General features: G+C 39.2%; 1 protein-coding gene across 1 annotated transcript in view; it reads right to left on the reverse strand.

The window, feature by feature from the left end:
- Positions 1-12,080, reverse strand: part of LOC124135465 — a 67,106-nt gene that overhangs the window by 43,879 nt on the left and 11,147 nt on the right. Inside the window, exons 2-3 of the mRNA XM_048386354.1 lie at positions 1,803-2,008; positions 708-801 (exon numbers count right to left, since the gene is read on the reverse strand). Coding sequence (XP_048242311.1) covers positions 708-801; positions 1,803-2,008 — 300 coding nt within the window. The remainder of the gene's footprint in view (positions 1-707; positions 802-1,802; positions 2,009-12,080) is intronic.

The following is a 12,080-nucleotide window of genomic DNA, read 5'->3' on the forward strand; positions in this document are numbered from 1 at the left end:
TCGTATCCAAATTGCGTAGATCGATACTCATGGTGTCATTCACTGGATTGTCTGGTCCAGACTCGATTATATCAGACCGCCGTCACATAGTTAGAATATTGCTGAATGCTGCGTTAACCAAGGCAGCGAGCGTGACAATCTGACTCCGTTAGTCGCCTCATACGACAAGCATCGGTTGCTGAATACCTATTCTTACCCGGATCTTCATGGGTTGAATCCGACTCAATAAGTCTTATCTCACAACAAGGATGTTTGGGTTCTATTCTAAAACGGAATCTCCCTTGGTGTCGTAAACAAAGACGCATTATATAACCTACATATCATTAATGAATGTGTCTAAAATGTTTCGTAGATTATAGACCATACCATTATAGGGACAACAAATAAAAGTATGTGTTTGGACACTGACATTATCATTTGTCCTTCTGGGCTTATTACCGAGGTGCTGACATTAGGATGATCGATATTTTAGTGTTTGCAAATGACTCATTTATTTCTTAAGACTGACATTTCTGTTTACAAATGTTCATAGACCTAATTTATTGATTTTTGGATTAAAACAATATATGAGGCATAACCCCTCATCTGATAATTGTCATCCATGTAACGGGGACTGCATGTAGGTGTTTAGAAAATCGCAACATGAATGGATTAGGAGCCTCCAATGAAAATAGTTTGCTGGGACTGCAAAAGGTATATTCACTTACGATCATCATCTTCGATAGTGAACTCAACGGTTACGTCGACTCCTTTGGCCTGGTCCGTCAGGGTGATAATCAGGGTCTCCGGTTCCTCATTTTCCTTCAAATTACACAGTTAATAAGCCAAAGGCAACATATAGACCAGATGTTGGTGTTCAGTTTAAAAAGTGCCAGCTTCACGTCCTGGCACGTATTTATACAATCGACAAAACCCTTTCCATATTCATAAGAAATCTATGCTGAAAGCAGAGTCCATTGTACGATTCCGGTTATCTGATAAGCCTGTGTGTATGCATCACTGCCAAATGGGGGTGATACCAGGTGCTGCCGAATAGGTCAGCGTATACTGCTCCACCGGTGGCACCGATCACAAACACATGCAAATTTTAGTCAAATGGTCGCATGAATAAATACAGTAAACTACGGTTGTAACGAACTCAAAGGGACCACTAATTTTAGTTCATTATAACCGTATTCTTATAAGCATTTATATACAGCATTACTACAGCAACTAGCGACAAGATAAGTTTCGTCATAGTCAGTGAGTGAGTGAGTTGAGTTTAACGCCGCTTTTAACAGTATTCCAGTTATATCACGGCTTGTCAGCTTAATGTGGGAGAAAAACGGGAAGTGATGCAGGTCTCAGACGTTTACCACTTCGGTGAAACCCATGAGCTCGGGCATGGTGCTGACAAACCTAGAAACATAATTGGGGCGAACCGGGATTCGAACCCACAATCATAGGTTTCTGGCGTGCCCAAGGGACGCAACTCTGCACAGCGAATTGCGGCGCCTTAGACGACTGGGCCACCCGTGCCCCCTAGTTCGTCATAAGCGTCCTCGTTATAAACGTAGTTTACTATAAGTGTCAAGTTAAAATAGATTGCTTCGAACATCTTTTTTGTCACTGATGCGCCAAATTTGGAAATGTCCTCCGCATATCTAACGTAAAACGTTTTAAGAGCTTTACTGAGGCTATTTATATAAGGCATGCAATATTTATTTCATACAATTTAGCTGAAAGGTTTCAGTAAATATAAGTAGACTCTAAATCGGCATACAAGGTTTACAGGGTATATATACACAGATCCAGATACTCACATCGTCATTGATTATTGAAACCGTAATATTCAGCTGTCCATCAGTTACATTGAGAACATTAGGCAATGGTACATAGTCTGCACCGGCTGTTGCGGTTCCAGCAGTTGTTACGTCCAATGTCAAGTTCATATCGGCAATTATGATCAGTTGAAAGATGCCTTCGCTCTCGTTTCCACTCAAACCTGGACTGACATTAAATTCAGTCGCTGAAATATGTAGTATAAATAAAACTTCACACTTGGATGAGGTACCATGCCACGCCTTGTCAGTGCGAGAGAATAACTAGCCTAGATTTTCTGCCGAAACAGATTCCATTAGGCGTAAAGGGCAAATAGCTGTGGAAATTGTTTGTTTGTTTGTTTGTTGTTTAACGCCGCACTCAGCAATATTCCAGCTATATGACGGCGGTCTGTAAAATAATCGAGCCTAGACCAGACAATCCAGTGATTGACATCATGAGCATCGATCCACGTAATTGAGATCGATGACAGTATCAACCAAGTCAGAGAGCCTGACCACCCGATCCCGTTAGTCGCCTTTTACGACAAGCATAGTCGCCTTTTACGGCAAGTATGGGTTGCTGAAGACCTATTCTACCCCGGAATCTTCACGGGTCCTGTGGAAATTATATGAATGGAAATTATATGAATGGACCACTGACACTCAGTGATGACACCAGGTGCTCGCGAAAAAAGTAAGTGTCCTTCCCTACCAGTAACACGCGTCATTCATACAATTTGCCTAAAAGAGTAAGTATTTATTGCCTGACGCAGCACAGCAGTACTCCGGCCATGCGACGTCAGCCTGACCCGTGATGATTCCGGGGTAGAATAGGTCTTCAGCAACCCATACTTCATAGGGACTTTGACCAAGATTTAAATGTGTATCGAAAGGAAAGAAGGTATTTAAGAAGTTATTTTCACATAAAAAGAGCATATATCTGAGTAAGCAAAGAGATTTATTATCTTCTTCCTGTTCAGACCCTAAGCAATTTTGGAAGCTATTGAAGAATCAGAGACAAAAAGGTAGTTCATCTAACAACATCACCACCGGCACCTGGTATAACTATTTTAAGAACTTACTTAATCCTACAGTTTATAATTTTTCATCTTTCCCTAATAAAGAGCTTTCAACAAATCAACTTCAACAGACAATTAATGTACTAGAAGAATTTTGTAATTCAACAGGAATGTGAAGATAAATCTCAATAAGACTACACTTATGGTGTTTAGGAATGGTGGCCCACTGAGAAAATGTGAGAAATGGTATTTTAAAGGTGAACAAAAAGAAACAGTGAGTTGTTATAAATATCTGGAAACTCTCTTCACAACGAAACTTTCATGGACTAAAACACAGATATGTCTAGCCGCTCAAGCCACTAAAGCTTTATTCTCACTTCAACAATTTCAACAAAAGTTTGGATATATTCCTGTTGGAGAAGTTTTAAATCTTTTTGACTCAATGATAACTCCCATTTTATGCTATGGATCTGAAGTATGGGGAATTAACTACTGTAACACTATTGAGCAAGTGCATCACAGATTTTGCAAAAGATATTTGAAACTTAATAAATATAGTAATTACAACATGGCTCTAGGAGAATGTGGGAGAGTGCCGCTTCAATAGACAGTATATGTCCAGAGCTGTGAGTTACTGGTGCAGAGTGATCCATATGGAGCCTCAAAGATTACCATATCAGTCCTATTTTATGCTCAAGTCACTTGATGACTCTGGTAAAACCACATGGGCATCACACATCATGTATATCCTGTTTCAACATGGATTTGGTTTTATTTGGATAAATCAGGAATGTGGTGATAGCAAATTATTGATGATGAAATTTAAACAGAGGTTGTATGACTGTCTTTCTCAAAACTGGCATCTCTCCATAGAGCTCTCATCTAAATGCAAATATTACTCACAGTACAAATCTCTCCTTAATGCAGAAAAATACTTATTATCATGTGAAATCTCTGCTTATCATAAAAGATTAATATGTATGTTCAGGTGTAACAACTTTAAACTTTCAGTTCAAACTGGAAGACATTCTAAAATCCCATATGTAGAGCGTGTGTGGATGTATTGCCACTCCAAACGTTTAATTCTAATTGAGGATGAGTATCATTTATTGCCACTCCAAACTTTAAGGTTTAACTCTAATTGAGGATGAGTATCATGTATTGGAAATCTGTGACAGATACCGAACTGCAAGAAGAGAATGCTTTGCTGAAAGTGAAAACAACTTTAGCACATTTCAACAGTTTTTAAACCTCATGTCAACAAACTCCACAAGAACTTTTAAACACATTGGACTATTTCTATCTAAAGTTATGAATATACGTAACTCATCACTGTTCTAACGTATTCTAAAACTATTTGTCTTAACATAACGCCATAGTATATAAGCATGTATGATCTACATTATGTTAACATGTATTATTGGCTGGAGGCCTGATTACTGAATAAATCTCTGTCTGTCTGTCCATTGTTATTGGATATAGCTATGGGCATGTCCGTCCGTCTGTTTGAATCGTTTCCGGAGCAGAACTCACAAACCGTTCAATATGTTTTCATGAAACTTTGCAGATCTGTCAGGTACATGCTGAAGTTGTGCCTTTTGCTATTTAAATTTTTAAGAAACTTTTATTTTATACGTTTCCATGGCAACAAGATCGACTTAGGTTCTGTGAGGGGAGGGTTCGTTTCCGGAGAATAAATCATAAACTGTTCAATATTTCTTCATCAAACTTTGCATTTATATCACTTAAGTGGTGAAGTTGTGCCTTTTACTATTTTGGAATTTTTCGAATTTTTTACTTTTCATAGGTTTAAACTACATACTGAACTGGTGCCTTTTGCTATTTGAGGATTTAAATTTCTTTCTGTTTTCAGTCTCCGCGGAAGCAAATTCAACTTAGGTTCAATTTGGGATGGGGTTCATTTCTAGAACAGAACTGAGAAACTGTGTTATAGTTCTCCACAAAACTTTGCACAAGCATCATCTAGATACTGAGCTAGTCCCTCTTGCTATTTTGCTCTTTTTCACATTTAAAAAAAAATTATATGAATTATATTTAACTTGATTGATGGGGAAATATTTTTCTGTCGATCATTTGATCAAGGAGTTGTCAGTTTTAATGTTTGAGTCAATAAAGGTGTCTGAGAGTGGCAAAAGGGCTGTTTTACAGAAGGTATTACAATACTGCATGTTCGACTGAGTATTATGACATGTAAAATGATAACATGTAAAATGACAATGAATTTGTATGTATTTAACCAAGTTGTATAGTTCTGTGAAATAAAATGATTTTTATGACTTTCAACATACTAAATATTTGCTTCCGATTTTAGTCATTGGTTATCTGTTAATTTGATCTGTATGTATATGGAGATATTGCTGGCACTCGAGCAGCCTACTTCCTCGTGGTGAGTGCTGGTAACATGAACTGCAACATGCGACCAAAGTGGATTATACTTATATTTACATTACTTTTCTTTGGTGGTGGTTGGTTTTTGTTTGTTGTTTAACGCTGCACTCAGAAATATTCCAGCTATCTGACGGCGGTCTGTAAATAATCGAGTCTGGACCAGACAATCCAGTGATTAATATCATGGGCATCGATCCACGTAATTGGAATCGATGACATGCATCAACCAAGTCAGCGAGCCTGACCACCCGATCCCGTTAGTCGCCTTTTACGGCAAGCATGGGTTGCTGAAGACCTATTCTACTCCGGATCTTCACGGGTCGTGATTTGAACAGAATGTGAACTTTTGACTCGTAGTTTACAGATGCATGAATATTAATCCTTATATGTATCTGACATTATAGTACTTTGCATCTGTGTAAAGATTTGTTTGATTGTTTCAATACGCTCACTCACTCACATTTCCCTTCACGTCACAGTAGTAGAGAATGTTGTCTCATTATTTAGAATTTAAAAAATAGTTTCACATATTTTTATGAACCTACTATAACAATTTTAAAAGCGAAAATTAGTTTTACTGAGCTAGTCATTTTACTAAATGCGTATTTCATGCATTGGTTTATTATGAAGCTTGAATGGATATTGAATCTCTGAGAACTTAAACTTGTAATCCTGCCTATGTCATTGTCAGAACGCATTCTGACAATACTGATATATTTGTTTATTGTTGTGTATTTGTGATCTAATAAACTTGGTCTTTTTCAGAAGTGGTGATAATCAACAGACGTCTACCTCATAAAGTAGGTGTATAAATAGGAACTTTTTGAGATTGGCTTGATTCCCTTCAGTAATGTAATGTCTTCTCTACCGGTATATCAAATATTTCATTTAGCTGAGTAACTTCAAGAAGTCCTAAAGCGAGAAAGGCTACATTACCTGTGGGATGTGACAGACAGGCAGAATCAACAGTCACTGAACAGACTGAAGTATATCAGGAACAAGAGAGCGCAGACATACAGAATCTCATCAGTTTAATCCACAGGGTTTGTACTCCCAATTTGTCTTTAATAAGCTTAATCCTGCTTATTCGACATAGACAGAGTTATAACCGTGAATCGTAGGAAAGTAACTGAAAGTTGTGACCATAAAATACTCTTTCCTACCTAACATTCATTTTGTAATCAGAGATGACATAAGTAGAGAGGTCTGTGGATGTTTCCTTGTCTGAAATATATCCAGTGATTGTTATTTCATGGCAGGATGTTGGTGTACATGAAGAGTCATTCCACAACTTTAATCCTGATGATGTCATGGAGGGTATGGTTACCATTGAGACAATGTACTATGTGTCACAGTTGCTGAAGGCTCAATTCACTACTTCTCATGGACTAAACATTCCCTCATGTCTTTATACACTAAGTCTCACCAATCAACAGTTACCAGGACCAAAAGTCCCAAAAGATATTGATTGTGTACAGATTCACTTCTTTCATGCAAACTTTGTAGTGTCAGCTCAGCAAAATGGATTCTTATATGTCTAAGACAGTCTAAGAAATGGACTTCTCTATGAAGTTATTGACATTTCCCAAGTACGGTATGAAGTACCACAGTCACAGGGACGCACTAATCTATGTGCAATGTTTGCCACCTCAAGTGCCCTGATGTTGCTGAAGGGGAGAGACCCAAGATATAATCAATATGATAGAATGAGAGAACGTCTTAGAGATTGTTTACGAAATGGAAATATACTTCCTTTTCCAGAGAACATAACTGCTGAGCAGACAAGACAGGTATCGAATCACACAAGGAAAAAAAACTGTACCGTGACAATGAGAGACAGACATTATGCAGAGAAAAGATAGTGACTATCGTAATAGTGAAAAGGAAAAAGACCAACTTGCAAGGAAACGGAAAGAGAAGATAGTGAATATCAACAAGCTGAAACATAGAGACAGGCATTGTGGAGAAAACAGAAGAGATAAGATAGTGACTACCAACTGGCAGAAACACAGAGACAGACATTGTGGAGAAAACAGAAGAGAAAAGATATATTGACTATCAACTGGCAGAAACACAGAGACAGTCATTATGGAGAAAAAATAGCGACTATCAACTCTCAGAAACATAGAGACAGGCATTGTGGAGAAAACAGAAGAGATAAGATAGTGACTACCAACTGGCAGAAACACAGAGACAGACATTATGGAGAAAACAGAAGAGAAAATATAGTGACTATCGTAATACTGAAAAGGAAAAAGACCAACTTGCAAGGAAACTGAAAGAGAAGATAGTGAATATCAAGAAGCTGAAACACAGAGAGGCATTATGCAGAAAACAGAAGAGAAATTAAAACATAGTGACTATCAACAGGCAGAAACAGAAAGAGAAACATTATGTCGAAAAGAAAAGAATACTGCCAAAAAGAAAGAAACGATGAAAGATTGACAAAGCAAGCTAAAAGAAAATCATTGGCACCGTCTAGTTTCTCTGACCGTGTAAAACAGTTTGATTACAATGTGTCTCAGGGACCTTCATATGTTTGTAGATGTTGTGAGCAAATGTGGTACAGACATTCCGTACTTCAAGCCTCAAATTGCTTATCAAGCAAAGCTGATGTATGCCTCAATGGTATTATTTCCCACGATGGAAAAGAGTGGCTCTGCAAGACTTGTCATAACTACTTAAAGAGAGATAAGATGCCTCCTTGTGCCATTGCCAATGGATTGTCTTTCTATCAAGTTCCTGAAGAGCTGCAAGAATTGCATTCCCTAGAGTTACGTTTAATTGGCTCCAAGGATTCCATTTATAAAAATATATCAAGTACCTCGTGGTCGCCACCTGAAACCGCATGGGAATGTGGTGAATGTACCTTGTAATGTGGTTAGCACTGTCTCGACTTTTCCAAGAATGCAGAGTGTTGATGGGACAATAAAGGTCAGTCTGAAGCGCTAATTCACATACACTTCAAGTGTCATGGATGAAATTATCAGACCTAATAAAGTTAGAAAGCAGCTCAATGGCTCGTTCAGCATGGAACATTATGTCAAAGAGAGAAGATAACGTTTGATGAACACTGGACTTACACATCAGATAATTCACCGTCAGAAAATGACAGTCTAGATGTAGACAATGAGTCAAACCATCAGTGCCAACAAAATCAAGACACAGAAATCACTGAACAGAACAGTGAAAGACTTGCAGGTGATGATCAAGAGTTTGAAACAGAAGAGGCCCATGTTCACAGAGGAACTACAGATACTATGTTTTCTGATCCATCCTTTGTTGAGGCAGAAGAAAGAGATTACATCTGGTCATTTGCTCCAGGTCAGCATAATCAACCGGTATCAATATCTAAAGACTTGTACAGTGAAGAACTGTCGTTTCCTTCCATTTTCTGTGGGCAAGCTCGAAATGATAAAGAAAGAGAAACAAGAGTATTTTACAGTGATATTGAGAAATCTGAATTAGGACGGAAAGACAGGAGGGCTGCCAAATGTGTTGATAATATCTTCTACAAAACAAAGAAACTACAAATGAAGATGATATTTGTTAAAATGCAGGTAGCTATAAGAAAATTTCAAACCAAAGTTCAGAAACTAACATCTTGTTCCCTGAAACAAGAGGGTGCCATTCATAAGTTGATTCACCTTGATGAAGGGTACAGAGTACTCAGAAGTGTTCGTTGTTCTCCTCCATACTTTGAGAATGCAAAGAGAGATTTGTTTGCCATGATACGCCACCTTGGTCCTTCCACATTCTTCATGAGTTTCTCAGCAGCTAAAACACATTGGGTACATTCGCTGAAAATAGTTTCAAAGGCTGTAGATGATAAGGACTTAACCGATTGAGGATAATCTCGTTTTCATGGATGGAAAAGTGCCGTCTCATTCAAAGTGACCCTGTAACCTGCTCCAGGCATTTCCACTACTCTGTGCAAACTCTTCTGAGATTTCTTCAAAGTGATCTGTATCCTCTGGAAGGAAAGCTGCAAGATTATTTCTACGGGGTAGAGTACCAGCATCGGGGGTCTCCACACATCCATATGCTGGTGTGGGTGGATGGTGCTCCTAAGTACTGCGTTGATGACACTTCAGATGCAGGGGTTACAGACTTCGTGAACAAGGTCATCTCTTGCTCTTCATCACTTGAACAAGCAAACATGCAAGTTCATAGACATTCAAAAACATGTGCAAAAGGCCAAAGTCAATGCAGATTTAATTATGCTCAGCCTCCAATGAGAAAAACAGTTGTCCTACATCCCATTGAAGACCCATCTGCAAAGGAGGACTATGGAGGGAAATATAGAAAAATCAAAAAAGTTCTTGATAACATGAAGTGTGGTGAAGACATTGACTTCATTCAGTTTCTGCTGAAACCTGATATGTCAGAGGAAGACTCTATGCTTGCTATTTGCACATCTATATCTTCCCCAACACTTTTCTTGAAGCGTTTACCTAGTGAGATCCGAGTTAATCCATATATTCCAGTTTGTCTATCTGCATGGAGAGTAAACATGGATGCTCTGTACATCCTTGACATTTATTCCTGTGCAATGGCTGGGTTGGCTATATTTCTAAGTTCCAGAGAGGAATGAGCCTGCTCCTTGATAGGGCTTGTGAAGAAGCAAGACAAAAAGATAGCAACATCAGATTGACAATGAATTCACAAATAACATTGAATTATCAGCCCAAGAGGGTGTTGATATTTGCCTTCAAGTTCCACTTCGTCGAGCATCGAGGCAAGACGTTTTCATTGCAACATCACCCCCTGAGGATCGAACACAATTTCTCAAGTCTATGGATGAAATTGACATACTCAGTGATGATTCACATGAAGTAGCTGCTGAAAATAACATCTCAAGTATGCAAAGCGACCAAGAAACCTAGAAGCTGTTACTTTAGCAGATTGGACATCTTTGTATGACGGTAAAAAATCAGTAGAACAGATCTCTGACACTGATGTTGACTTCATTGATGATTTTGGCAATGTAGAGGATGCTGAAGTTCCTGCCAGTGAAAAGAATCCCAAGAAAAGAAAGGTTCCTCGTATCCTCAGATATGTGAGGTATAACAAAGAGACTCAACCTGAGGAATTCTACAGAGAGAAAATCATGCTCTTCACCCCATAGAGACAAGAAAATTATTGGTCATTGTACTTCCTTTAAGGATAGATATACACATGCACAAAAGTTAAGCGCCACCCACCATGTTTGTGAGCTGTTACTTTTGGCACTTAATGATGACTTTTATAATGAGATGTACGATTGTTATAAGCCGTATATGTAAACCTCATGTGATGCAAAAGTTGTCCCAAAGCAAGTTTATCTTGTGTTCCAAAAGGATATGAGTAGAATGGAATTTTACTGAAGACCAGAAATTGAAGGATTAGAAAACATTGAAAGCCTGTTTTTGTCATGTAACTGTCATGATATCAGCAGACCATATCAGGTGTCACATAGACACCCTAGGGAGTGCAGAGTCTATTGCAAGACAGAAACGTCAGTAACATGTGTATGATCCACGGACATTGACCATAGCTTCAAGCCTACGCCTCATACTCATTACAAGTCGTTGAATGCTTCTCTGAGGCAAACGGATCCATTCTTCATGAAGTGCGGCTTCAAGTTCAGCTGGGGGATCACGATCTCTGATTTTCCGGCCAAGAATGCCCCAGAGATGCTCAATCAGATTAAGATCCGGACTACAGGCCGTCCAAGGAAGAGTGGCATTAGCTTCTTGATGCAAATAAGCCAAAACTGTCCGAGATATGTGTGGTCTAGCATTGTCGTCCATGTAAACAGGGCTTGTCTGAAGAGGATGGTTGTCAAAATGATGTACTACAACTGGACGAAGAACGACATCTTGGTATTGTTGGCCATTCAGGTTTCCACGAATTGTCACCAGCGGAAGTTTGCAGCCGAAGGAAACACAACCCCATATCATGACAGACCCCCGCCACATGCTAAGGTCTTCTGGATGTTCCTTGGTGCAAAACGAGTGTTACGTTGCCTCCAAGCACGTATTCGACCATCAATAGTTCGTAGCGTCATTCGACACTCGTCAGACCAATGGATCCTTTTCCAGTTGGCCAAGTTCCATCGACTACGGGCACGACATCATATCAGACGATTCCGCGTGTGCCTCTCAGTCAGTTGAGGAAGTTTTACTGGTCTTCTGGCGTTATAACCAGCCGCTCTGAGGCGACGCCTTACGGTCATCGTCGAGAGTCTCTGATGGGTAATCCACTGCAGTCTTAAATCTGTTGAAGTGGCAAATGGATCCTGAAAAGACGTCTATCCTCTCTGTTGGAGGTCTTTCTTGGCCTTCCAGACCTATGCCTGTCATTGACATCATTAGTTTGACCATGTTTGACAATCAAACGAGTGATAACACTGTGATGACGACCCATTTGTCTTGCAATGGCCCTGCATGACATGCCAGCATCTTTCAGCGTTCGTTAACTTTCTCCTCACCATGGCTGATTTTCAACCTCTATTGGAAGTGGAATCTCACACAGGAGCAAAATGCAACCACGTGTCTGAAACTTGAATTTCACTATTTATAGGGTAGGGGAACTGCAGCAACATGTAAAGCACGCTTTCCTTGTGGTATCTGGACAAATTTGGATTCATGAAACTATGGAAACCTAATTCAGTCATACATCATCATATTTCTGATTTCTGATTTCCACACATGAAATCAAGAGACTATGAATATGGTGGCGCTTAACTTTTGTGCATGTGTACACATGGAACTTCAGTCAATCATTCATGGACAACATAAATTCTATGAACCCATTGCGGCAGAAGTAGACTTTGCTGAGCAACAAGCATCACAAGACCTTCACGAAC

This window comes from Haliotis rufescens, unplaced genomic scaffold (assembly GCF_023055435.1).
Source record: "Haliotis rufescens isolate VD_foot unplaced genomic scaffold, xgHalRufe1.0.p SCAF_6, whole genome shotgun sequence".
NCBI lineage: Eukaryota > Metazoa > Mollusca > Gastropoda > Lepetellida > Haliotidae > Haliotis > Haliotis rufescens.